Source organism: Lonchura striata, chromosome Z (assembly GCF_050655825.1).
Source record: "Lonchura striata isolate lonStrDom1 chromosome Z, ASM5065582v1, whole genome shotgun sequence".
Taxonomy (NCBI): Eukaryota; Metazoa; Chordata; class Aves; order Passeriformes; family Estrildidae; genus Lonchura; species Lonchura striata.
In genome coordinates, this window is record NC_140740.1 from 84,575,943 (window position 1) to 84,603,618 (window position 27,676).

The window sequence follows — 27,676 nt, forward strand, 5'->3', positions numbered from 1 at the left end:
ATACACAGACGGTTGGAATATAGAGATCTCTGTCCCTTCAGCTCAGGAAATAACTGAAGGAGGGAAAACAGCTGGGCAGAAGGAAAGGGAAAATATACTCTAGGTAGACCTCTAGCTGAATTCTAAACCTTTACCAATTTTGAATATGTTCTAATGGATCATAATCCTTTGCTTGTGACTTTTAGGGGAAAAAAAAGATTATGTTTAACATCATCTGCCTTCTTCTCATGCAGACCCCTTATTTATAGCCCCATTTGTCTCATATTACTCATAGCACTAGGGAAAGGCTCTGATTTTCATAACTCAGTCCCCTCAGCTGCTACTTACAGCAGCATTTATCATTAAACCAGTACCCTTCAACTTTCAGTCCAGCTCCTTATGCTCCTCACATCTTTGGGCTTCACAGCATTCTCAGCAATCCACTGGCCCAGTATCAGCCAGTATCAATTTATGCTGTTATTCTTCCCTAGTTTCTCCTTATACTTTTTCCCTTCCGAATTCCTTCCTGCCTCTGTAACCCTTAATCCCTGTTTGTCAGCAAGAGTTGTCTCATTCATATCATCCCAGCCACCCCTCCCAAATATTGTATACAATCTCCATCTCTGACTTCTTCCTGTGGAAGTTGTTTAAAGTTACTTAAACTCCACAAGATCTGGTGAAAGGACAAAGTTAATCCATTACTGTAATTTACTGAACTATTAGCACATCTGGATGCATTCATAGTACACAGGCTTGTTCTCAAAGATGCATGAGAAAGTTGGTCAGAGCAAAAGGGAAACATGCTGGGCTTCTTAGCTTGTCAGAACTTGTGTGGAAACTAATATTCAAATGCCAGGCTGAAATAGAGAATCGGCAGAAATCAAATTCTTGCTATCACCACAAGGAGATGTACTGCCTGTTACCTATGGCCTGGATGGCCCACTAAAAAAATTATACTGTCATTGCTAGTAAGAAAACTAATGCTGGCATTGCAAGGCCACAAGAACTGGTGGGCTGTTAGGTTTGTTATTAGTTTGAGTGAATTTACTCAGTGCAAACTGAAATTGAGTACCAGGTGTCTTTTCTTATGATGAGTCTGAGTGTGGGATAACACCAGAGACCTTGAAAATATGTGCACAGGCAAAACACAGAGGCCACGGGGCTGTAAACATCTCACGGGCAGTCTGCTTCTGGTTCTTGACAATTATAACCTTAAGTGCTGAGAACATTTCTTTAAACATAACAAGGAGGACGAGGAAGCAATCAACAGCAAATACACGTAGATTAGGCACTGTTTATGAATAAAACAGATAGATTATGTGGCCACAGGAAGTCAACATCCCCAGAATTTCAGAGTATATCATCCAAGGAAAAGAGACCAGAGAATTAAAACTCACTGACAAAGTAAAGTTTTTTTGAAATGTACTAGATCTTGATATTTGAAAGGAATTGTTGCTGGCAAATGGTTGTCATCACTGGATTATAGAATTTTCTTCCTAAAAACTATATCAAAGCTGCAAGAACATAATCTCTTTCAAGGACCAAGGCTCTTCAAATATCTTTTATCATGCCTGTCAAGTTTTAGGGCTGTATAGAAGTCTGTGTCTGAGTACTTAAACTACATGCACTGCTGTTGTCTCAAACCCTGTAATTCCTGAACAAAGTATTACTGCATGTAAATTCAGTTTGCCTAGTGTGATAACTATCAGTGTGACAACCATCACACTGACAAGCCATGAAATGGTCAAGCAATTGCACGAAACAATCACTGTAGGTCCCTTCCAGCTGGAAGTATTCTGTTGTATTCTCTGTATGATTCTCATTATTGTCTGTAAATACATCCATCAAATCCTCAGTGTGAGTTGGCTCCTCCACTGAAATAAAAGACAAACCTGAAACAGAACCAGGGTTTTAGACACAGGAACATAGTTTAACAGAATATAATGTCGGAATGATTGTGCCCTGACCTTCTTTAGGAAGTATTAGGGAGGGTAAAACTGCCTGGGTTGAAAAAGTTCACAATTATACTATTATTATTTGTTTCTTGCTTTAGTGCTATATGTTAGAAATATTTATATATGTGCATTTATATATATATATATCACTGTGTGTCATCTTACCTTTCATTCTACTGCTTTAATACCAAATAATTAAAAGCACAGGGGCTCAATCTTCTCTCATTTTTAGGCTATACTACACAAAATGTTATTATGTCATTGCAAAATTATCCCAGAAGTTAGTAACTTGTGTTCTGGAGGCATTTTTTTCCTGCACCTTTACCTGATGACTGAATAAGGAGCTTGCCCCAGGAAAGAAGGGTATGTCTCTGTTCTGTGGAGCTGGTGGTAAATGTTTGTGCAGGAAGAACCTAGAGCACCTAAGGATCTACAAGAACAAACTGGGGTTTTGGCCTCAAGTAATGTAGTTTAGTTGGAGAAATGTCTCATGGGGTAGGTTGTATATTACAGTGAAAACTAAAATTCAGTAAAACGTAGCACCATTATAGGCTTGCTTCAGATATTACAATTTAGAAATACTTAAGTAGCTGTTTTTTCAATCAGCAAACTTTTGGGGTAAACTTCATTATGATTATTCTCAGTGTTTGTATGCAAGCAGCATTAAAGTTACATTCACAAATTGTTTTGCAAAGCCAATATTGAGTGTCAGGTGTTTTCATAAATTGTTAATTGTTTTTAGTATCCTAAAGTTCAACAGACTACAGTATGGCTTTCAACGCTATGTAATTCCTGAAATTATACTGTTTTAGCCCATATGGTATACATCACTAATACCTGGAGTACATATACCTTCTCTATTTTCTCTGGAGAATTTTCATAAAAACAGTAAGTATGTATTACCCATTGCATACATGCAACCTTTCCTATAGGGACTGTATTTTACTCAGCTCTCTTTCTGTAGCAGTCATTCAGCACCCCTAAAAAAGCTATGCCTGCATTGGTATCCACCTGTGACTGCATTCAATGTAATTGAGCAGTAGAAATGCTTAGTAGGAGTTCTGTTGTCAGGAAACTTTCTTGTTTATGAGACAGCCTCAGGCAACTGACCTGTTTAGAGAACTGGCTGGTTTTATACGGATACAAACATTCTATATGTTTATATTGTCTGCAATTCTTGGTCACACAAAGAGAAAAAGAAATTATATTTATATGGTGTTCTAACTATAATTTATAAAATTTATTCCTTTGTAAAAGACAACATCCTTTTCAAGAGCCACTGGCATATTGCAGTGTATCACTCATCAGGGACATTTCTGATTTTAAATTGAGGCAATTTCTGAGGCTATCTCTCATGTAGTATTACACAGCTTAGAATCTGCTATTTGTGTTCAATCAGTCACTGCAGTCTGTCAGAAGGATGCAGTTCTCCTTGGGGAACAGTCAATACCCGCAAAAATAATTACTGTACTGTAACTGTGGTACTAACATTGTGTGTCAATGAGACTCAACTCCATATTACTCACCAAAACAAAACAAACCAGATAAAACAAACAAACAAACAAAACATTACCAGATATGTACCATAAAATCGTAACCATTTAAATGATTGTTTTTCAGTTCCATTAAAAACCTCACAGACAGGCCCAGAGTGTCACAAATGTCAGTCAGAGAGTGTGAAAAATGCATATTTTATGATTGGCTTTTTGCAAATGTTACAATGAATATTATATGTGTAATGTTAGAAAGTTATGCTGTCCTAATTCTTTTAAGTAGTGTGTTAAATGTAGTTTTAGGTTACAACATAATGCTAAAATAGAAACTCTGTGATATAGGATTTGTTACAAGCTCAAGCAGGAAGATGAGATAATCAAGAAATTCTTCACAGAGTTGTCAGCGAAGGGCACCCATAAAGAGTTACAGCCTCCTTATCGGAAAAGACAAACATTCTTCCACCTTCTCTCAGCCTTTATGGAACCAGCAAGATTAAGAAGTTGACAAAAACCAGAGAAGTTCTTAATTTGCAAGGAAGTTATGCATCATGTATGAGATATGAATATGCAATAAGCTATTGCTTTTAAGGTTATTCCTTTGTTCACAAGGGATGCTTTTCGTGACTTTAAGTGTCTTGTAATTGTCCTAACTCTAAACTTTATTATTCTAATTGTATTACTGCTTTTATAAGAATTTTTAAAATTTTAAAAACCAAGTGATTGGCGTTTTTCACAGAAGGATTTTGGAGTAAAATAATCTCAGGAGTGGCCTTAGCCATTGCTTCACATTTTACCACTTATTTCCACATATCATGGAAAAGTTTTGTGTGAACCAAGCCTCTACAACTCTTGAAATGAGTTATAGCTGGAGATGAGGGTGTGGTGAGGCGGGGGTCGGTGAGGGGACAAGAGGAAATGGCCTTAATGCGAGACATGGGAGATCCAGATTAGATATTTTTTAAAAATTAGATTTTTTTTTTTTTTAATTGTGACTGTCAGGGTGCGGTCATGCACTGGAATAGGTTTCCAGGGAGGTGGTGGGGTCACCATCCCGGGAATTTTAAACCTTTTATGTGGATCGCCCGGCTGGTGCTGCCGTGGCGGAGGCGGGAAGCGCTGAGGGCGCCGTCGCAGCGCCCCCTGCCGGGGAGGCGGCGCTGAGGGGGGAGCGGCGGGGAGAGACGCGACCAGATGGAAAAATTGTGACTATCAGGGTGGTCATGCACTGGAATAGGTTTCCAGGGAGGTGGTGGGGTCACCATCCCGGGAATTTTAAGTCTTTTGGGTGGAGCTCCCGGCTGGTGCTGCCGCGGCGGAGGCGGGAAGCGCTGAGGGCGCCGTCGCAGCGCCCCCTGCCGGGGAGGCGGCGCTGAGGGGGGAGCGGCGGGGAGAGGCGCGGCCATCCCGGGAATGCCGGCACCGATTGGCGCGGCAGGGAAGAGGCGCGGCCATCCCGGGAATGCCGGCACCGATTGGCGCGGCAGGGAAGAGGCGCGGCCAGACCGGGAATGCCGGCACCGATTGGCGTGGCAGGGAAGAGGCGCGGCCAGACCGGGAGCGGCGGGGCCGGGAGCGGCGGCGGCGCAGTCGCGGGCGGGCCGTGGCGCTGCCGCCATCTCAGCATGGCCGGCGAGTTCGAGCTGTGTCCCGGGCGGCGCGTCGGCGGCGACCAGCCCTGCTTCATCATCGCCGAGATCGGGCAGAACCACCAGGGCGACCTGGAGATCGCCAAGCGCATGATCCGCATGGTCAAGGTGAGGCGGGGAGCGAGAGCGCCGTGGGCTGGGTTTATTCCAAGCGCAGATTGTCTGCAGGGAGACCCTTGCGTTTGGCTTTGATAAAAGGTCTGGAGTGCTTCTCCTGTGAGGAGCGGCTGAGGGAGCTGTGCTGGTTCAGCCTGGAGGAAAGGAGGCTCGGTGGTGACATCGTCACTCTCTAGAACTTGCTGAGAGGAGCTTTTGTCCAGGTGGGGATCGACCTCTTCCACCGGGTAGGATGAGAGGACGTGGCCTCAAGCTGTGACGCAGAGGGTAAGGCTGGACATCAGGAAGAATTTCTTCGCAAAAAGGCCGAACAGACATCGAACACCACCCCAGAGAGGTGGCGGAGTCACTGTCCGTGGTGGAGTTTAAGGAAAGCCTGGACGTGGCACTTGGTGCCGTGGTGGGTTTGACAAGGTGGTGCTCAGCCACCTCAAGCACTCGATGGTCTCAGAGGTCTTTTCCAGCTGATTCATTGTGTGATCTTGTGTCATGGCTGCAGCCCCACAGCTGGGCATGAGCTTATGTGGAATTTAGGAAGTATCAGGCAGCTGCTGAACCGTCCCTAATGAACCTCCAGTTAGACTTGGTTGACATCAGACCTTTATAGCACTAAAGCTTGTGTCATCCAGTAAGACACCTACACTGCTATCAAATTTGATGTTATATTCATTAGATAGAAAATCACACATCATCACTGCTTGGGGCATAATTGGAGACTGCTCTAATCAGGATATGACTTCAAATTAATTATTCCAGGAGGTGTTCAAGAGGTATCTGGTGCTGGTGATGTGATCTAGAGGTGATACTGGCTGGTGATGTGTTCTTGTGGTGATGCTGGGAGGATAGTCGGGCTGGATTACCTCAAAAGTTTCTTCTAGCCTTGATGATTCTATTTCAGATACATACTCCTTGATCCACAGAATCCTGTGCCCTTTTTAAATGTAGAATTATCAGTGACAGTTAATCTGGGAAAAACACTACAGAAGTCAGCTCTTGAATAAGCATCATGCATAGCTAAGTAGTTTTATAGGTTTAATGTGATCTCTCTGAACTGCTGCTCTACTAAGTGTTTCGGGACTTTGAAATAAAAGGGTTCATGTGTGCGTACGTCCACAGTAACTTGGTGTTCATTACCATTTCTGTGATTGCTGTGGTGATAATGTGAAAACTCCATAACAGATGAGCACATCACTTACTCACTCCTTGCACTGAGTTAGGTGAGTGCAGGTTCAGTTGCATTTCCACTCGGTGTACACCAGCTTGTTTTGCAGGAGTGCGGAGCCGACTGTGCTAAGTTCCAGAAGAGTGAACTGGAGTACAAATTCAACAAGAAAGCCTTAGAAAGGCCTTACACCTCTAAACACTCCTGGGGAAAGACCTATGGGGAGCACAAGCGCCACTTGGAGTTCAGTCATGACCAATATAGAGAGCTAAAGAAGTATGCAGAGGAGATTGGCATTTTCTTCACAGCTTCTGGCATGGATGAGGTATGTAAGCCATACTGGAGCGACAGGGGGAGTCTGGCTGTGGTGTCTGTTGGGCATTACTTAGGTGTGGTAGTTCTTACAGAAGAAGAATATATGGACAATCAATTTCTAACTGAGAGACCTAGAGTAATTTGCCCTGTGTTCATCTTTGTCTCTACAATGGTTGGCTGAATATTTTGCCACCTATGCTGAGATGCTTATACACAGTAAGTAATATTAGGGACAAGGCTTCATTTTGACCTTCATCAGCAATTGAGGCTTTGAGAGTGTAGATCAAGATGGCAATCAGACTGCTCTTCGGTGTTGTCTGGTGTGTTGGTTCAAGCATATCAAACTTCCTTCTGTATTTAAACCAGATTCCTTTCTTGATCTGAACCCTATTATTTCCTTCCTTTTTTCCTCTCTCCTTACTGTTTTCTAGATCCCCTGTGGTGTTTCTAAGCAGCAGGTGTTTATGCCTCTATTTCTTTTATTAATTTCATGGAGGGGCTCAGCATCTTGTCCTGTTACTGCTGAATCATATACTGATTTTTGCCAGTGGGTTCTTGAACAGTCAGAAGCCAGCTTCACAACTCCATGAAACTCCTGCTGCTGTTCCCCCTGAAGATGTGTGTACTTGGAGCTGTTGCATGTCACTTGCCTCAGAATAATGGTAGTGACAGTATTAACAAATGCAACATAGAGTTGATATGCATAAGCTGTAACGGTCAGGTAACAACTGAACTTCAGTATAGATGAGAGATTGCAGATTTATTTTTCTCTGTGGCATAGAAAATACAGAGAACCAAACGGAAAGGGACCCTACCCAGAAGTAAGCTAGCCACTCTTGCATATGGCCAGCAGAGCAATGTCCCTGGCTTTCTGGAAGTAGACATATCCAGGATAGGACAAGGATGTCGTTTACTTAATGTTTTAAGGCAATCTGTTCAGTGTCTCACTCTTGCAATCAGAGACAATTCCTGATATATCAGTGTTATTTCTTACAATTTGTTTTCCCTCTTCATCTGATGATAGACGAGTATGATTTGTCTATTTGTATATGGTAATAGCTCAGTGCCACGGATTCAGAAATTGATCTGTGAAAAGAGAGTGCGATGATGTTTCTTTTGTTGCTATCTTCACATCTGAACAACATGTGCTTCTTTAAGAAAGGAGTAAATGAATCCAGGAGTCTTGGACTTCTGTATCTGGGATCTTAAAAGACCCACGTGCCTTTGGGGAGGAAAAAAACCCACATTCCTTCTTTGATGTTAAAACCTCTGGTTTCTAAAGGCTGTAGTGCAACACAATACCTTTTATAGGCAGCCACTGAGACAACTTTCTGCTGCTGAGATCCCTCTTTTTCTCTGCTGTGCTCCTTTGTATGTGGCTTTATCAGCTAATTAACAGAAGCAATATATGTTTGTGCTATTTTTTTTGAGCAGTAATTACATTATACAACTCCTAATATTTGTGGTGGCGTCTCTGCAAGACAGGGGTTTGAAACCTAAAATATTGCATAAAATGACATAAAAACTCTTTAAGAATACATTAAACTTCTAAAAGTTTTTATACATTACTTCTGTAAATTTAACATAATCGCCAGAAGTTCAGTTATGTCAAAGAGATTAACTTGTGTGTTTAACTGTATGAGGAAATTATTTAAGTGATGTGTGAAATAAATAAAAAAGCCTATGAATAACTTCTTTATCTATTCTGTTCCAGTGTGTACTGGAGACAAAGCAGGATCTCATTGAACCACTCCCTTTAATGTCCTTCCAGTTATTTGAAATTACTTCCTGGTTCTTGAATCTCTTAAAGACGAGCTGCTAATTTTCAAGAGATATTTACCTAATGAAGAGTGGCCTTAGATGCGAGTACCTGTAGTATTTAATTTTTTGCCATCTCCTGAGATAAGATCTGTGCCTTTTTAATATAGAATAATCGTTGTCTTTATGCACAATGCATCTGCATAAATTATACTAAATAGTTAATAAAGAGATGTTATACATCACAGGTGCAAGAAATTTAATCCCTGTCATACTGATGATAGAAAAATTAGACCAAATAAGACATGATTATCTTCATGGACATAAGCATTTTTTCTCTGGCATTAAGTAAATGTAACTGCAATAAGGAAAAAGCTGAACAAATTAAAAGTGTTTGTGGGTCATCAGTTGGGGGCATAGGTAAAATTTCATTGTTTTCTCCAGAGGTGAATGGAGAATTTAAATACCTCTTGCGTATGAGAGATTTGGAATTTAAATTTTCTTCCAATAAAGCACTAATTTTTAAAAGGCCACTTACTGATGTAATACTTGTTTTCAGGAAGCCTCTAATAATTCTTGAATTGTCTTCAATATAGCACTCACATTTTTAGGTATAATTAGCATTTAAATAAACAGTTTTATAGTCTTTGCTTTGGCATATTTTAATGTCTAGTATCTCTCCTAAAAGCAAACTAATTTTGGATTTCCCTTTTTGGGCACTTTTGGTTTTTGTTGTTTTTTTTTTTTTTTTTTTTTTTGGTACTTATTTAATATTCACAAGTTTTCAGTGTGATGAACCTATTATACTACCTGTAGTTTTAAACACTCTGTGGCTTAATATTTCTGACCTGCAGGATGTGTGTGGCAGGAAAACTGTGTGCTTGTATCACATTTCTTCTTCAACAGGCAGACTTACATCTGCAGGTAGTTGCTCTCTCTGGTAGTGTTTAAAAAAACAGAGACAAAAGCAAGAACATTGGGATAGACAAGTTCATCCTGAAGCTGAGATGGAGCTCCCTAAGCAGCAGAATGTACAGCTGGTGTGACCAGAGACTGCCTTGAGACAGTGATCCCAGTCAAAACTCTGCAACAAAATAGAAGTATGAAAGAGGGCATCATAATTATACTTCACCTGGAGGGAAATCAGAAACTATAATTGTCAAGGAAGCAAATGTCACTTCCAGAGCAGTGATTTTTGTGAAGATGTCTATAATACCGACCTGTTTAATTAAGCATTGTGTTTGCTGTGTTAGAAGGTTGTTCATTTCCAAACACAGTGGTTAGTTATCCCTTTATCCAGCTGGAGTGGGGTCTTGAAACACAGCTATTTCTTCTCCTTGTAGATGGCTGTGGAATTTCTACATGAGCTGGATGTTCCATTTTTCAAAGTAGGGTCAGGAGATACAAATAATTTTCCATATTTGGAAAAGACTGCAAAGAAAGGTAAGCATTTTCTTTGAGCCATTTTGGTGAACATCAGTAGCTCAGTTGTTACATTTTTCCTCCAGTTGATTTTTGGGGAAAAATGTGAAGTTGCTTTAAAAGAAACTCACCCTTAGACTTTGAAAAAAAAAAAAGTTTTACCCAGCATTCTTTTCTAGTTTTACTGAATTAATTTACTTAAAGAATTTAATTTAATCTTCGGTAGCTTTCTTGTAGACCTAGGACAAAACTTGTGTGTATTTTCTAATGGCTAGGTCGTCCAATGGTGATTTCCAGTGGGATGCAGTCCATGAACACAATGCATCAGGTTTATCAGATTGTGAAGCCCATAAATCCAAACTTCTGCTTCCTGCAGTGCACCAGCGCGTACCCGCTTCAGCCAGAGGACGTCAATCTCCGTGTGATATCGGTCAGTGAGTAACCCCGAGCCTGCGTCGGTGGGGTAGCAGAGAAGGGCAGTGTCCTTTTACTGAGATACGCTTCCAGCTCTTAAGGTGTGCTGGAATTTGCTTCTGAGAAGTTATGTGTCACATTCCTCTAATTCACACTGAAGTAAAAAGATCCACCACGTCCTTTATTAACAGAACTCATCTTTGAGGAATATGATAAAGGATATTGCTGGAGTATTCACAGCTCAACAGAGGAAAACATGACATGGTTAACAGGTTAACCCTGTGGTTTATAATGCTAAGAAAAATTATGTAGACTGTGGCTGTTAAGAAGGTGCATGAAGTGAGACTGTAATCTAAATAGAGAGCTAGACAGAAATTTTATTTAAAAAGTTTCATGAAGTATCAGAGCCATGAAGAAAATTGATTCAACCCTGCTATAGTTTCCTGCATTTGAAATGTTACTTGGATACACTAAATAGTGATGTAAGAAAGTTTTCCCAAACTGTCCAGTGATCTATGCACACATAGTATATTATTTTTAATAGAATGCCACATGGCTGCATTTAAGTGCCTTTAGGATGTGGTGAGTGCTCTCTATGCATGGATTAAAAGATTGCTTCAGATTTTAAATATAGTGTTGAAGAAATCTGTTTGGATACAGATTAAGTTTAACCAATCCACTAGGTTCTTGGATAAAAATAGGATACTATTACTGTTACTTAAACTGATACAGGCTTTGAAGACCTTGAGTAATAGAACTGAATTAAAAGGAGAAACATAGATTGTAGAAGAGAACATGCTTCCTTTTTCTTGTCAGTATTGATAATATTAGTTAGATTTGGAATGTGGTGATCGGTAATGCAGTGTGACTTGTTGAATTTAAAAGGTTGCATTCTCTGCATAACCAAGTACTTGTTTTATGGCACAGTATTTGTCCACTGCAGTTATCACTGTTAAATTTACTTTGTCTTTGAAACTGCTACCGTGGTAATTCAGACCAACTCTGTCGTGATTCAAGGCATATCAGTCAGCTTTTCCTGATATCCCCATTGGCTACTCGGGGCATGAAACTGGCATAGCCATTTCAGTGGCAGCTGTTGCTATGGGTGCTAAAGTGCTGGAACGCCACGTGACTCTCGACAAAACATGGAAAGGAAGTGACCACCAAGCATCTCTGGAGCCAAATGAACTGGCAGAGTTAGTGAAAGCCATCCGTACTGTGGAAAAAGCAATGGGTTCTCCAATCAAACAGCTCCTGCCCTGTGAAATGGCTTGCAATGAAAAGGTAACTAATTTACACCTATAGCTAATAACTCTATAGTCAGAAGAATAGGTTGCAAATTGTTTGTTGCACTAGTGTTTCTGTCTCTGCACTTAGAGAATTTCACACTGCATAATGTTGTGAGTTTTGATTATAATAGAGTTCTGTGTTTATAATCCAGTGGTTAACTAAGTTGAGTAACAGCATGGAATCATTTAGGTTGGAAAAGACCCATGAGGTCATTCAGTCCAACTTAACACTGCCAAGTCCAACCATGTATTTTCCTAAGTGCCATGTCTATATGTTTTAAATAACTTCAGGAATCATTTCTCAACTGCTTCCATGTTCTAGACTGTTTTGAGTGCTTGATCACCCTTTTAGAAAAGAAATTTCTCCTAGTATCCAGTCTAACCCTCCCCTGGCACAGCTTGAGGCCATTTACTCTGGTTCTGTCAGTTGGTGCCTGACTACAAGCGCAACCCGCACTGGACTAGAGCCTCCTTTCATGGAGTTGTAGAGAGTGATAAGGTCCCCTCTGAGCCTTGTTTTCTCCAGGCTAAACAACCCCAGCTCCCTCAGCCACTCCTCATAGGACTTGTGCTTCAGACCTTTCACCAGCTTTGTGGCCCTCCTCTGGATTCACTCCAGCACTTCAGTGTCCTTGTAGTCAGGGGCCCAGAGCTGGACACAAGGCCTGAGGTGTGGCCTCACCAGTGCCAGGTACTTGGCAATAGTAAAAGGAATAATATGGCTATGATTCTATATGAGCTGCTTTTACACTAAGCTAAAATACCAGTCATTCTAATCAGATTCCTTCCATTGTGATTTTGAAAAATTCCAGTGAGCCATTGTCCAGTTTCAGTAAGTATCTGCATGTGCCTGGCAGCCTAGTTACATTGAAAGTAACCATGCTAAATTAATCTTCATTTGGAATAAGTAATGGAGAAGGCAGTTCTACACAACCTGTTCTCAAATAATTGCAGAATATTTTTTATCCTTTTTTGTTATACTAAGCTAGTAATATATTTAACTTCAATATTGTTTTTTTTCCCCCTCCCTACAGCTGGGAAAGTCGGTAGTGGCAAAAGTGGCAATTCCTGAAGGTGAAGTATTGACACTTGACATGCTGACGGTGAAGGTGGGAGAGCCGAAGGGATTTCCCCCAGAATGCATCTTTGATCTGGTGGGCCAGAAGGTCAAAAAAAATATTGAAGAAGATGAAACCATCACTGAGCAAGTAGTGGAAAATCATGTAAAAAAAGTGAAGTGCTAAACCAAAGCATTCCATTCCGTATTTCTCAATGTACTACCACGCAACATGTTTGAGAATAGCAGCATGGTAGATTAGAAGAAAGGGGTGTAATTATGAGGGTGCAAACAGGTTAGAATTTTCAGGTTCTCATTAGAAGGAAGTTTCAGAAGCAAGGGGATATAAATTATGAAGATTTTATTAGAAACTGTATAGTGTTGTGCCTAGGAATTGCCACGGTCCTCTCTTCTCCATTTCACTTAACCTAGATTAATTTGGAGTTCTGCCAAATAAAAGACCACAGTCTGCTGCTTTCCAGCTTCCCTTTTCTGTTAAGAATACAGTAAATCATGAGAAGTTTATCTACACTTTGAATTGTTCTAGCCCTGTACCTTTTCATGCTCCTCTCTTTTCTGCCATTTGCTGAGCACCTGTGATAGGAGGACTTTGCTTGGAGTTGAATACAGATAAACAAAAGTTTACATACACTGAACTGAAAACTACAAATGCAACCTGGATAGATTTATTTTTAAGATCAAAGTCTTAAAAGTGTCATGATAAAGCAGTGGGTTGCAGGAATCTGTGTTCTTTGGGAAAATGGGCTTCTTGAGAAAGCTCTCAGGAGACAAGGAAAGGAAGCATAAGGATATTTAGAAAGGTCCCGTTTAAGGGGAAAGAGAGCCTTTTGTGAACTGAAAGGCCATAAAAGGTAAGCCAGAGATTGAGCAGGGACAAAAAGTAGATCTGAGATGAATCAGTAGAAATGGTTTTAATTTATGCTTCAGAAAATGTGAAAAATATCTATTGCAAGTTGAGTGAAGTCTGGACTATTTAGTTGGTTCTGCAGAGCACTGGGTGCCTCTCTTTGGACCTGGAGGACAGCTTCTCGGGCAGGAAGCGAAATGCTGGTGAAGTCTGAGCAGCTTTTTTTTCTGTACTAACCAGCAAATCCCCTACATTGGGGTTTTTCTCCCACCACTGGTGTGTGAGATGGCTGAGGCTGACTTCCTGACTACATCACACCGTTACACTTCAGCATAATGGTCAGTACCCGCTTTGTGTGCTCTGCTCTTGCATCCCAGCTTCTCCCTTTCCAAGGGAGAAATGCAATGCCACTCCTATCACCTGCTGCTTTTCCCTTTGACTAGAAGGGAGCCATATAGCAGCAGCTGCAACCCACTAATTTTTCAACTACCTATGCTTAGCACAGAACTGCTTTGCAATAATTCATCTGCTTCTTTTCTGTGGTTGAATCATTTACTTATGATGGTTACTTGGAACTTACTACCTTTTTGTCATGAGTTGGTGAAGTATCTTGAATTTGATGGTGAGTGGTTTTGTACCTATTTGTTTACTTTGAAAATTTTCCCTTGTGCATTTCTGAGAAAACTGTATTCACATCTTTAAATGGGGAAGCAGAGGTTGAGTCATATCCTTCTCTATATGTGAGCTGTGACTGGTGCAGCATGCTTGCCTTACATTAAAAAACTACTCAATTGTTAAAAGATTTGTTTTTTCATTTCAAATTTGAAAAATAAATTTAGCTTATAAAACAAGCTCTTGTTTCTGCATTTCAGCCTATGGTCAGACCTTGCCTTCGCCAGCACTGGTGATGAAGGGCCTTTAAGTATTCGAACAATGTAAAATTACCTGACCAGTGTCAAGTCACAGTGGTTTTTTACTATGGGCTGGTCCTGGAGACTGCTGTAAACAAAAACTCCAGAAATTTCCAGGACTTTAATTAATGTATTGGGGGGGATGTGGGAAGAAAAATATCAATATACAGAAACTTCCAAGCTGTGTTCCCTAGTTCTGTATGAATGTTGCAGATTGGACACAAAGATAAATGGGCAACAGATGCACCTCTGACCTGGTGTTTTTATTGCACCTGTGAGCCCTCCAGACATTTCATCCTCTGTTAGCGGTTGTACACAGCTTTTTCTCATGCTGCCACTCAATGGAAAGAATAGGGCCACCCCAGAAGTCCAATTCAGAGTTTCTGTCTAATGCAAGACCAGCTAGTCACTATTAAATGTGGCCACAGAAGCTCCAGCATCAGAAAAGACCTTTCCAAGAGTCAGTGCCAGACTTTGATTTTTCCGAGATGACACTTAAATACGAGCTAATTCACTTAGTGCATTTATTATCCAAATCTGACCTTGTCAATGATAACAATATGCAGTATATAATCTTGAAGCTTGAACCAAACTAAACCTGTTGCCATACACAATTGCAGCCTCTCCAGGCTCATGAGAGGAGGGAGTTCATTAAAAATTTTCAAAAAGTCGATATCCATGTTCCATTCTGAGTTACAGTATGTTTCTTTCAACCTGACTTCTTCCATTTTGCAAGTTGAAAAATACTACATACAGCACTTCATGTGGTACAGCAACACCATTTATAAGTCAAATCATCTTCCCCCATTGAAAAACACATATACATTTAAAAACTACAATTGTTTCCTTGAACTTATTGTTTAAAAAATACAATAGTTTCCTTGCATTTGCTGTTAACAAGTTGAAAAAGTACAACAATATTACATAATGCACTTTGAGTGGTATGTCAGCATCATTTCTAAAAGTCAGGTCACCTCCCCTCTGAAAAAAAATACATATTAAAAATCACAGTTAGTTTTCCTAAACTTATGTTGCCTTTTAAAAGCATCATAATTACAACTTTGATGCAACAGAGATTAATTAATTCAGATAATTGCTGAAGTGGCATTAGTAGAAAAAGCATGAAATAGTGGGCTTTATTTCACTTTGTTTCTTATGTTAGTTTGCATGTTCTAATGGACCCTTCCCAGAGCCTCAGGGCTGGATAAACTGGTTCTGTGAACTTGCAGCAGAAGGTGTGCAAATGAGCCATGCCATCGCTAACATTGTAGAATGAAAGGATTCCTGCTTCATAATCTAGGAAAATGCCAATGCAATCAGGATCATCTTCTATCACGATGGGGATTCTCTCTCCCTTGTGAAATGCCCAGTATTCAAAATCAAACTTCTTAAGGCACCAGGATGCTCTATTCCAGCCCAGGCGACAGGCTTCTGAGTCTCCTTTCCTGGCAATGGTGGGGTAGGCTGCGCCAATCCACCATCCTGCTCCAGCCCGAAGCAGGTCAACCTCCCAGTAATGGCTCCCAGACAGGAATGCGTCTCTGCTTAGCACTTGCCATAATTTATCAAATCTCTGGGGACTACAGGGGTAAAATATTCTCCTCCAGCTACAGCTTACTTCAAGACGGTCATCTGACAATTTCAGTCTCGGGTGAATGCTGTCGTATTCCCAGGTTGGTGATCTTGCATCTGCAGTCAAAAGCCATAAACATACTTGCTGCATTTCTCATGACCCTTGGAAGAAGTTATAAACCACCTGCAGAGGAGCCCACAATTGGAATTGTCTTGGGACAGTCAGAAAGCCTGCAGTCCCAGGAACACAGGCTGGAAAAGGCACGCCAAGGGGATCACAGCAGGGCACTAACATTGCTGCCTCCGCACCTCTGTGATCTGGGCCAACCATGGCAATGGGGACTCAGCCACAGCACCAAGGTTGCTTTACATTTAGGGCTAGGGCTCAGCCAGAAAGGTCTGGAGAAGGCATTCCAGTGTGAGCAAGGCAGGGCCCCAACACTACTGATTCTGTGTTAGGGATGGGATTCAGGCACAGAGGACACAGCTCCGGGGACACTGGAGCTGGAAAATATGCCAAGTGCATAAAGCAGTGAACCAACATTGCTGTCCCCACACCTTTCTAACCTAGGGCATCAACCACAGCACTAAGCTGCCATGTGGGCTAAGATCAGGATTCAGAGAGCCACAGAGCCTCTGGCTCCAGAGACCCAGGGACTGCAAAAGGCATGCCAAGGGAATCACAGCAGGGCACCAACACTGATGCCTGCACACCTTTCTAATTTGGGGCACTCATGGGGATGGGATAAGGTGAAGCCATACACAGAGTTACAGTCCTGTGGTCTCTTCAGCCTGGAGGAGACTGAGGGGAAACCTCATTGCAGTTCACAACTTCCTTGTGAGGGGGAGAGAAGGGACAGGCACTGATCTCTGTGGTGACAATGACAGGACCCAAGGGAAAGGCCCGAAAGTTCTGTCAAGCAAGATTTAGGTTAGACATTAGGAAAAGGCTCCCCAGAGGGTGTTTGGGCACTAGAACAGACTCCCCAGGGAAGTGATCACAGCACCAACCCTGACAGAGTTCAAGAAGTGCTTGGACAACGCTCTCTAGACACATGGTCCTATGCAGGCCCAAGAGTTGTACCCTAGTGATTTTTGTGGGTCCATTCCAGCTCGGTGATTCTAGAACTCCAGCAAAATCATACTTACGTTTTAAGAAAAGCAACCGATCAATAGGAGTCATGGTTTTCAGCACTGTCCCAGGCTCCTTCTTTGCAGTGGGATTAAGACTACTGAAAACATCTGGGCAAAGATGAGAAGGGACAGCTTAGGGAGTCTGCCAGTTTTTCAATAATTTTCCAACTTCATGGACACACTATGTTACTTTTTCTGAGGAGGAGCTACTCACTCTGTATGCTTTCAGTGTTATGCTCTTTGTAGAGCATGGAGATGCTGCTCTGGTGTTGCCACAGAAATACACAATTGAGCACAACACCAAGTAATCAGACCGGATTCCTTTAAAAGTAGCATTTATCAGATGAAAATAGCCAGGCAGCTGAAGATGCTGCAAGTGCTTGCTGCAGAGCACCTCCACCACCACTGCTTTTTAGCAGTCCTACACACATCCTGCAGCGGTCTCTCAGATCAGATGTGACCATTTGCCCCAACAACCTGCTAGTGTCTTTTTGGTGGCAGTTCTCTGATAAGGGATTAAAAGGCAGCTGGGTGAAATGCGATGGCCAGTGTTGCCTGCTCACTCAAAGAGCAGCAGGATTTTCCCATGGTTAGTTTTGTGGCTTTGTGCCCCATTAGGGAAAATCTCCTTGCCCTAATCACGCCAAAAGTCATTTAAGGATGAAATAACAGCTCAAAGACAAAAGGATTTCTAAATAGAACACGTCAGCTCAGCTTTACAGTACTAAAAATCATCAATTTTTTGAGTATAATTTTTTTGACTGAGGCAGCTTACCATGTACATCAATTAGAAAAAAGTTTAGAGGTAGCCCAGTGCCAGAGCACTTGCACTCAATTGTAAGTGTAATTGTAAGTAACTGAGACAATAGATGAATTCTATTGGTGTGATGGTTTACATTAAATTGTATTGAAATACCTGATAGAACTTGGGCGGGGGAAAGCCAGCAGACAAACCAAAGATCATTTTCAGAGTTGGAAGAGAAATCTCTTACGTTCCTAAATCACCACTGCTATAACAGCATTACACCCATGCTGTCAGAAAGCAATAAACATGCCTGAAACACTGTTGTTTCTCCAGATGATTTGGTAAAAAGTCCTGTTCTTACTTAAAAAGTACACTTTATTTGCAAAGAGAGCAGAAGAAAGCAAAATTCAGAGCATTCTCCCAGGTACCTTCTTTAAGCCGTGCTTCCAATGGTTTCTGTAGAATGGACTGAAGAACTCTGATGAAGTGTTTATAATGGTTAAGTAAGTGTTCAAATGAGAGAGGTACTGGATGCCACTTTTCTAATGGGTGCCTGGATTCCTTAATTTCCTTCTCAATTTCCGTGTACTTCTGAGTGCAGAAAGCCAAACACTACAATTAGCAGAGACTGTGACATGAATGGACTCTTCCATCCCAGCTCCCATACACCACAGAGCAAGGACAGCTCCAAATTTTGCTGAGATCAGCCTGCCTTTTAGCTCATTAGCCTGCCCATTACCTCCTCCTGCCAGTGGAGCCACACCAGACATGGTTAACCCAACAGCCATGGTTAAAGAGATCCCTCCAGGATGGAAATGAGTTTAGCCTGGCCAGGACCCGTTGTGGGAAATTCCATTAATGGCAAAATCAAACTATTAGGTTTTAAAAGCAATCTGAAGAATAAAATCCAACTTCCCACAAGAAAATCTCCACAAAATCACCAAGAGCAGCTCATGTATGGAGGTATGTTGCTAACACACACAGCAAAATGCCAGGGTCTTATCACAGCTATGGAAACTCAAGTCTGACACATTGCTAGGATGCAAAAATGCTCCAGAGGAATCATCCTATAAGAAATTGCATCTTTTGTCTTGTGTCAGGTCATAAGCACATGGCAACATAATCTTTCCAAAGAAGGTGAAGATCATTATCTATAGGCAAAAAGAACAATATTGCCCCCTCCGGTGAAGTGGAGGCTTAAGGTGATTAGGATTTCTTGCAATTAAGGAAATGACATATTTTAACTTCCTCCTGAGGTTTCCCAAGGGCTGGCTTTTCTCATATCTTCATATTACACGGACAAGAAAATACTTGATACAGCATTTGTCTTCAGGATTAAGAGACATGTATCTGTCTTTTCCATCTATGCTTAAAATTAACATGAATTTCATACATACCTGAAATCAATGCCATAGCAAGAAGACCAAATAGCTCAAAAATCAAATTTGTTCACCAAGACACCAACACAAAGCAAATTAAAAAGCACTTAGGAAGATGCTGCTTACATACAGAAGGATCTATAGAAGACATCACTAGAGAAATTCAGGACTGTCAGGGTAAGAGGTAGAAAGAGACCATACAATACCACCTCCAGCAAACGAATAGGATCACTGTCCTGTCGTATGTGTCTGATTCGATGTGTGAAGGTCTCTACGGCTGCAAGCTGTTCTTGACAGAACCTCAAATGCTGATCATGTGTTCCCAGGGCTTGCTGAGTCTTTTCATCAATGAAGTTTTTTGCCAGACTCTCTTCTTCCCGAAGAAGTAACTGAAGCTCAGCCATTTTTTCTGACAGCTGCCGTTTCATCATATCAGCATGTGCCTATGGATAAAGCAGAAGAATGTCTCCCCCCTGCTCAACCATAAACATTTTAGACATTTCTCTTTCAGGCTTTCAGTGCTGTGTTTTGGTTGAATTTTACTGATTTTCTCCATCTCTTCAGAAACATGTCTCTACTCCTTAAAGGGAGCACAGACATGATCTACCTGCTGATGTCTAGATGGAAAAGAGTGAAGGAAGATTCCAAGATGCCTATTTATGTCAAAAAATCTGTTTTCAGCTAGAATTAACAGGGTACCAATTGCAACAATAAACAGAACTTGCCCTTCAGTAGCAAGACTTTGACTGCTTTTAAAGCAAGCTAGAGACAAGTAGCTGGTAGGAAGAGAAAGCCTCCAAAACAAAGTGGCATCAGACCAAGTCTCTAAAGCCCCCTCAAGCTCATACTGGCATTTCTGTAACAGAACTGCCTAGTGATGCTCCTTAGAGCAGAAGTCATTTCATGTTCTATAAATGAGGTGCAGCTTAGCATGCATTCCCATTCTTAAGATAGAATCAACAGAACTGTTCTTGTGTTTACTCAACTCTGAATGCAGAAAATTCAATCATGCAGTTCAGAGCAACACAAGATACATAAGCGTAGCCAGAATAACATAGCCAGCTGGGGCTACCTGCTATTCCTCTGCATAAAAATTTCACTCTTGGTCTTCCAGAAATGTTCAGCTGATCAAGGAATGAGGACCAGATCTTTGGAGACTCTCCCTCTTCCCTCTCTTTGGTAGTGTAATATATTGTGATGAACACAAGGAATACACTCTTCTCCTCAGAAGCAGCCACCCAATAGATGGCTGGGCCTTTGAATAGCTACAGAGAAGAGAAAATGTCTCCCCTTGGAAAACGACCATCCGTGGAGAACAAACCACACTTTACCTTCACATCCTTTACAGCCTGCTCAATGCTCCTTCTGTTGCCATCTTCTTCCTCTTTTCTCTCTTCTAGATTCTTCAAGCACACTGACATAAGTTCCTATAAACAATGAAACAAAATAAAACAGTTTCATAACATTTGTAAAAACCAGAAACAACTCTCCAGCTTGATTTCCATATGGGGGGGGCACTGCAATACTGCATTTCAGAATCATAATATTCAATATAATCAGAATTGGAAGGTGAAACTCTTAAACTAAAGGCCTTTTATGAGGCTTATTAAGGCCAGTATAGTGATGAACCATAAGGATTTCAGCATTTCACCTGGTGGTTATACTGGTAAGGTTTGAACTGCTGGGCAAATTAGCACCACCTTCTTAAAGCACAGGGAAACCTAAAGTGAAAAAACATATTCTATGGTGCTGCGTATTACGTGCTAATGCATTTAGCAGCTGAAGTACATTTATTGAGAGGGTAAGTGGAAGGTTCCATTTAGCCTCAAAATCCAATTAACATTCAGGATGCTTCCCAGTGTACAAATGACCAATCAGATACCCCATTATCACCACAGTGATGCTGTAGACTGAATGTCTGCAACAGCAAACAGTGTCAGCATGGCTGGTAATCAGTCACAGTGTCTGTGACACTTGGTGTGCCCAGCACAGCATAATTAATCAATGTTCTGCTTATGTTTTGTGCCAGTTTCTCTCCTGCGGCCCTCTGAAATTGGCTGCCCTCTGCCCAGCAGGTTGAAAATCTTGGTGTGCCTCCTAAAGCATTTTTGTCATTAGTAATGTGAAGGATACAGTCAATGCTGCCCCACACTCTCAGTGCTCTGGTGCCAAACCAAGGCCTCGGTAAATACCAGGTAAGCTAGGGCCAGCTGTAGCTGCTATCAGTGTCCTCTTCTGCAGCTGAGACACAGCCAAGGACACCTGCATGCAATGTACCACTTCACTGCAGCAGCCCCAGGGCAGCACAGCATTTAAACTCTGCAGCGTGGACAAACAGAGCATGAAGTGTCGCCTCATGAGCAATGGTTTGCATTTCTGATGTGTCTCCTAAGAAAACACATGCAGCTAGTCATTTGAGTATGACAGAGTCAGGAGAAAATGGGCTCCCAGCAAAAGCCAGAGACTCTGCATCTGGAAGGCCCTACATCTATGCAAGCAGGTAAATGTTCTTCAATAGAGCAGGGTGCCCATGCTATTTATTCCAGCCACAGTGTTATAGTCTCATCCCTGAAGAACCAGAAGAGTTCTACACCACTAGAGGATTCAGGAATTCTATCAGGTACCGGCCTAACTTAGTTTATTTTGCAGCCTATACCTCATTCTTTTCCTCAAAGACTGACAAAGACCACAGAGAAAAACCCAGTCTTCCTTCTTTGCTAGGAACACACATCACTTTGTGCACTCACAACAGTGACCATATGCAAATACTTACATTAATTCCAAGTATTTCTGGTTAAGCATTACATTCTTTACAGAGGTACATGAAAGAGCTCCTTCCTACCAATTGAAGACTGTGCCAGCACCCCATGTCATTCACCTTGAGGAATCAACTCTGAAAATCTTCCTTTAGGGATTGCCTGGGTTCTTTAACTCATTCAAGTGAAAACACTGTAAAAGCAAGGATTTCTGAGATGACACTCCAGTCAAGCTCACAGGAAACCTATCAAGTGCAAAGAATGCTAATCCTGTGTGCTGCATTCAGGAGCACAGGGACCATCCTTTTCAATGATTTGAAACAATCTCTGCTCCAGGCATGAAGCAGCTGATGGATCTCGCACAATAGTTTTCATGTCTTCTTAGCACTCACAGCTAGGATTTACTGAAAGAGCTGTGGAAGATTCTCAGTGCAACAAGTGCTGCCTGGTTGATGTCATGCCACAAGGGCTGTACTGAATAACTGCTCACAGCACACGAAATCACTAGTAAAAATACCATCTCTTAGGCTAAAAATATTGATTGTTTGTGCCTAAAATCTCTGCAGCATACCAGCAGGCAGGCGCAGTGCTCTGCGTTGCTCAGACATCGTAAGTGGTTTTACCTCTGTGCTGCTGTTTGTGGCAGCACAGTGCACAGTCCTCTGCCCTTGTAATGCTCTCTAACATGAAGTGCAACAGACTGCTCCAAGGGTTTATCATGACCTGTGTACGGACTCACAATCTGTGTGAACTTCCAAGCAGGAAGTTCTGTAGGAACTGTTCTTCTTAGTGTCTTCTGTAGGAAACTTCCTACACTACTAGCACTGTTCCAAAATATCACACAAGGCACGGGAAGGAACTTTCTGAAGTTGTAGAGAAAAAAGAAAGAAAAAACAAAAAAAAACCAACAAAAAAACCCAAACAAACAAAAAAAAACAAAAAAAAACAAAAAAAAAAAAAAAAAGAAGGAAGGAAGGAAGGAAGGAAGGAAGGAAGGAAGGAAGGAAGGAAGGAAGGAAGGAAGGAAGGAAGGAAGGAAGGAAGGAAGGAAGGAAGGAAGGAAGGAAGGAAAGAAAGAAAGAAAGAAAGAAAGAAGCTCCTGAACATCAAACCTCTGTGTTGCAGTATTTTAAGTCTCCCAAGGTTAGTACCACAGCATGCTGGCCTTACTAAGCCTCCTGCCAGGCTTTCCAAGCAAAACAGCACAGGCAGGAGTATTGGCAAACTTGCAAAACTTCCTGAGGATATTTGGTGGACAGCTACACTGGGATGAAGGAAAAAATCTTAGGGAACAACCCCTGGTCTGGCTGTGACTAGGATGGAGTTAACTTTCCTCACAACAACCCTTGTGTGCTGTGTTTCAGATGTGACTATAATGTGAGCACACAGAAGACCAGAAGGGGACACAAGGAGATGACCCCTACTAATAAAAGAGGTAACATGTACCATGTAACATCATATTCTGCAAACTGCAAGAGGGCTGTTTAGGTGGGTTAGCTGTCTTTTGCTTGGGAACTGTGTGGTGAGTGTCGACCTTTGCATCACTTTTGTTCTTCTCTTCCCTCCACTACATCTTCTCCTATTTTTTTTATCTTAATCCATGGATTTTCTTGGTTTTAGTGTTCCTCTTGCCCTGTCCCACTGGGCAAGGAAGCCTAGTGAATAAGCAGGCAGCTGTGTTGTGCTTAGCTGCCTAGTTAACCCACAACATCCTAGAGGAGTTATCAGAGAACTCTGCACAGGCAAGTCACTGTGATCTAGCCAGCTACAATGGTGGGGCCAGGGTGTAAACAGAAATGACCTTTCCCCTTCCCCTGATGGAAAGTATCTATGTTTCGGTCAAAGGTTCTTCTAGCCTGTCAATAAAAACAAATTTCCTGGGACTGCACTCCTGATTCCACGTACAAGGTCTGTGGATAAAATGCTGCTGAATGTGACCGAACAGTCAAAGTCACTTCCTCCTTGCCTCTCGATTTTTACTTCCGTTTTGTGGACGCTCAGATGTGACTGATTAACTCTTTCCTCTTTGTGAAAAACACCAATCACTTGTTTCTTAAAGATTTTAAAAGTTTAATAATAATAAAATGGTTGTAAAAATAGTAATGCAATTAGAGTAATAAAATGTAGAGTCAGGACAATTAAAAGACAATAAAAAGCAAATAATTATGGATGTGTGGATGCTGTCATACACTAAGTCATGAAAAGCATGTCTTGTGAACAAAGGAATCACCTTAAAAGCAATAGCCTGTTGCATATTCATATATCCTTCATGGTTATGCATACATTCTATTTAAAACAAGAAACTCTGTCAGTTGTATGTGAACTGTTTCCTTTAATCCCCATGGCATCTTCGAGTCTGAGCAAGAACTGAAGAAATTAGCTTCTTCTGATAAGAAAACCCTAAATTCCTATTTTCTGGAAGATTTAGGTATTCCTCGAAGCAACTATCTCATTCCTTTAAAAAAACCCCTTCACATAGCAAAGTTTCTATTTTAACATTATGTTGGAACCTAAAACTACATTTAACACACTACTTAAGAGAATTTAACACAGCACAGCTTTCTAGCATCACACATATAATATTCATCGTAACATTTGCAAAAAGCTGATCATAAAACATGCATTTTACTCTTTGTACACGAACCACATCCTTGTGCACTGGCATCAGGCTGTACAAACCACTTGTAGAGGTTTGAAACTAGCAGAGAAAATACAACAACTTTGTTCTGCTAGTTAACACAAGGCAAGTCTGCTAGTCTACGCAAGGCAAGTTTGGAGGCTGCGCTAATACTCCAGAGATGCCACCATCGCACTCTAGCCAAAGCAAACGCAGCGGCGCGCGTTCGGGGAGCAGATAACCGGCGAGACACCCGAGGGGGTCTCAGCTCCCGCTCCCACCCCTGCCGGGCACTCACCTGGGCGCGGCGGACCGCCTGCGGCAGGAGGCAGGCGCGGTGCCCGCGGTGCGCGCCCAGCGCCGGGCACAGCGCGCACACGCAGCGCCCGCAGTCCTCGCAGAACAGCTCCAGCGGCCGCCCGGCGTGCGCCCCGCACGGCCCCGGCTGCCCCAGAGCCCCGCACGGCCCCGGCTGCCCCAGAGCCCCGCACGGCCCCGGAGCCCCGCACGGCCCCGGAGCCCCGCACGGCCCCGGCTCCCCCTCGGCCATGCCGGAGCGGCGGCCGCAGGGCGGGGAGGGAAAGGACGCGGGGCTGGGAAGGACGTAGGGAAGGGAAGGATGAGGAGAGGGGAAGGACGCGGGGAAGGGAAAGATGCGGAGAGAGGAAGGACGCGGAGAAGGGAAGGATGCGGGGAAGGGAAGGACGCGGAGAGGGGAAAGACGCGGGCAAGGGAAGGACGCGGAGAGGGGAAAGACGCGGGGAAGGGAAGGATGCGGAGAGGGGAAGGACGCGGGGAAGGGAAGGACGCGGAGAGGGGAAGGACGCGGAGAGGGGAAGGATGCGGGGAAGGGAAGGACGCGGAGAGGGGAAAGACGCGGGCAAGGGAAGGACGCGGAGAGGGGAAAGACGCGGGGAAGGGAAGGATGCGGAGAGGGGAAGGACGCGGGGAAGGGAAGGACGCGGAGAGGGGAAGGACGCGGGGCCGGCGGGGCGGGAGCGCGGCGTGCGGAGGGTGTGAGCGGCGGGGCGGGGCCGCCCTCCGGGCAAGCGAGACGCGGCTGTGAGCGTGGTCGTGGTGATTTATTAAAAAAATACGGATATCGATCTAGTACCGGTATCCAACTGTGGCGGGCAAAAACTCTCTAAGAGTTTAAAGTCAGAAAGTGTGTGTTTATTGCGATGCGGGATAGCTCCCAAATACACACCGCGCCTTCCAGTTGATTACATACTTTTATCCATACAAGTATTGAATACACAAAATACAAATACATATTCATCATTTTGGTACATCCCCTTCCTCCCTTCGTATGCTAATCACTCCAAAAGCTATTATGCATGCGTTGTTTGTCCCTTGAAATGGGTCGGTGTCCCTTTCATGGGGAGGGGTCCCAAAATGAGGAAGTCAATGAAGTCTTCCTCGTTCTGACCTTTCTACCTTTTCAATGCAAATGTGACAAATGAACTCTTGGTAGAACTCCCATTCCTTGTCTTCAATTGGTTTCAGAACAGAGGAGGCCCACAATTGTCTTATGTTCCTAAAAGCTATTTGTCAGTTTCTATATTCTTCACTATAAACCCAGCTAACTAAACATTGTGCTGACAAGCAATCAATTATTAGTTAACTACTAACTCCTAACTTCATCAAGGCCTACTCATTTATTTTCATTAACTCTAGTAAGGCTTATCTCTGGCTAAAATCTCTAAATTCCTTAAAATTTACATTTCATTGGCTGTGGCTGTGACCGTGGCTGTGGCTGTGGCTGTGCAGGTGGAGGGCTCCAGTGCCCCCCGTGCCTCTGGCCCTGCTCGCTTGCCCCGGAGCAAGCCCTGGGAGTGCCCCCCGACCGGGGCCCGGGTTGGGAAACTGACCCATCTGTGGAATTTCAGCAGCATCAGTGTGGGTTGGTGATGCTCTACCTCTCTCAGCCCCAAATTATTAGGCTAACCCAGAGATACGAGGCTTTGAGGGGAGGAACATCAGGAGATGGGCAAAGATTCAAAGGAGACTCTAACCCTGATGTGGCTGTCCAGCTTCTTTATTCCATGAGATCCAGGGGAAAAGAAAGGGGAAAGAGAGTGAACAGGAAGGGTCATGGGCTTATCCAGGCTCTGGACAGGGAGGGCTTCTCTGGCTCTCCGCCAACCCCATCAGGGCAGGAAGGAGGGGACACTCTTATCTGATCAGAGTCGCAGGGGTCCCTGGAAATGGGGAAAAGCACAGCCCGAGTGCACTGTAACAGGGTGAGCTTCAGTGTCATGGCTAAGTGTCCCAGACTGAGAAGCAAGATGTTTTCTATTTGCCATCTGTGTAGCAGTTGTCTTCTTTTAATTTTAAAGTGAGCAGCTTTCCTTATCTCTATCACAACCAATTCTCCCTCCGGGGAGACATCTGCTGATAATGGGTATTGAATGTCACTGCCTGACTGGTAAGAACTGTAACATCCCATTGGGAGGAGCCAAGCATTCCTACCTGGATATAATCTGGGTCAGACTCGGCCTTTTCTGTTGAATTCCAAAGAGGAACAGTTGGGGTTTTCCACTGTACCTTCAGAAATAAACTACACCCATCTACAGCATCACTGCTCCAACAGAACCACACCTGCCACTGCAGCAGGACTGCAGCCACTCCAATTTGGATTGTAACCAACATGCTGGCCAAAAGGGTGTCAGGTTGTATTCTGACTCTTTTTCTTTTTTATTATTGGATGTATTTTGTTTCTTTTCCTTTTTCCTAATAAATTGTATTTCTGACTTAGAGTCTCTCACTGGTTTTGCTGTCAAACCAGAACACTCAGCAAAACATCTGATCCAAAAATGTGGGGGAAAATTGTCTTCAGGGTATGTTTTGTAACTTTCTATTTTTCTATTAGAATTTTGTGCTCTGAATAGTCTCATTTATGGAAATCAAAATAGAGTGCTCATGCTCTTACAGTGTTTGCACACTTACTTTCATTGACTGAAATTCGACCAAATTCATACTAGTTTTTTAAAATGCTTTGTTCTTCCTGTGAATAAAAGCAATACGGAGTATCCGCACATATACACATGCGCATACACACACAAGATGTGAAAAACAAGGAAGATA

General features: G+C 42.7%; 2 protein-coding genes across 3 annotated transcripts; one reads left to right on the plus strand and one right to left on the minus strand.

The window, feature by feature from the left end:
• The first annotated feature begins 5,012 nt into the window (after positions 1–5,012).
• On the plus strand, positions 5,013–14,326 carry NANS (N-acetylneuraminate synthase). Its single transcript, XM_021533864.3, has 6 exons — positions 5,013–5,181; positions 6,462–6,677; positions 9,769–9,868; positions 10,123–10,277; positions 11,279–11,545; positions 12,585–14,326. The coding sequence occupies exons 1-6, from the start codon at positions 5,050–5,052 to the stop codon at positions 12,792–12,794; spliced, it is 1,080 nt and encodes a 359-aa protein (XP_021389539.1). The 5' UTR covers positions 5,013–5,049; the 3' UTR covers positions 12,795–14,326.
• A 570-nt stretch (positions 14,327–14,896) lies between these two features.
• On the minus strand, positions 14,897–25,593 carry TRIM14 (tripartite motif containing 14). Of its 2 annotated transcripts, XM_085566673.1 has the most exons (7): positions 24,888–25,154; positions 20,548–20,643; positions 19,426–19,659; positions 18,266–18,428; positions 17,108–17,200; positions 16,005–16,075; positions 14,897–15,367 (listed from the first exon to the last, which is right to left on the minus strand). In XM_085566673.1, the coding sequence occupies exons 1-7, from the start codon at positions 25,137–25,139 to the stop codon at positions 15,176–15,178; spliced, it is 1,101 nt and encodes a 366-aa protein (XP_085422799.1). In that variant the 5' UTR covers positions 25,140–25,154; the 3' UTR covers positions 14,897–15,175. The 2 variants fall into 2 exon arrangements, with proteins under 2 accessions (XP_085422799.1, XP_077646313.2); XM_077790187.2 differs by having other exon boundaries at positions 15,150–16,075; positions 24,888–25,593.
• Between the last annotated feature and the right edge of the window lie 2,083 nt (positions 25,594–27,676).

Excerpts from the sequence above, each read along its gene's own strand:
- TRIM14 (XM_077790187.2), bottom strand. The coding sequence starts at position 25,139 with ATGGCCGAGGGGGAGCCGGGGCCGTGCGGGGCTCCGGGGCCGTGCGGG. Across the intron at positions 18,429-19,425 it reads ATCCTATTCGTTTGCTGGAG|AAGTACACGGAAATTGAGAA; the intron begins GTGGTATTGTAT and ends TTCTGCACTCAG. Across the intron at positions 17,201-18,265 it reads GGAAGCACGGCTTAAAGAAG|ATGTTTTCAGTAGTCTTAAT; the intron begins GTACCTGGGAGA and ends ATCTTTGCCCAG.
- NANS (XM_021533864.3), top strand. The coding sequence starts at position 5,050 with ATGGCCGGCGAGTTCGAGCTGTGTCCCGGGCGGCGCGTCGGCGGCGAC. Across the intron at positions 6,678-9,768 it reads CAGCTTCTGGCATGGATGAG|ATGGCTGTGGAATTTCTACA; the intron begins GTATGTAAGCCA and ends TTCTCCTTGTAG. Across the intron at positions 9,869-10,122 it reads GGAAAAGACTGCAAAGAAAG|GTCGTCCAATGGTGATTTCC; the intron begins GTAAGCATTTTC and ends TCTAATGGCTAG.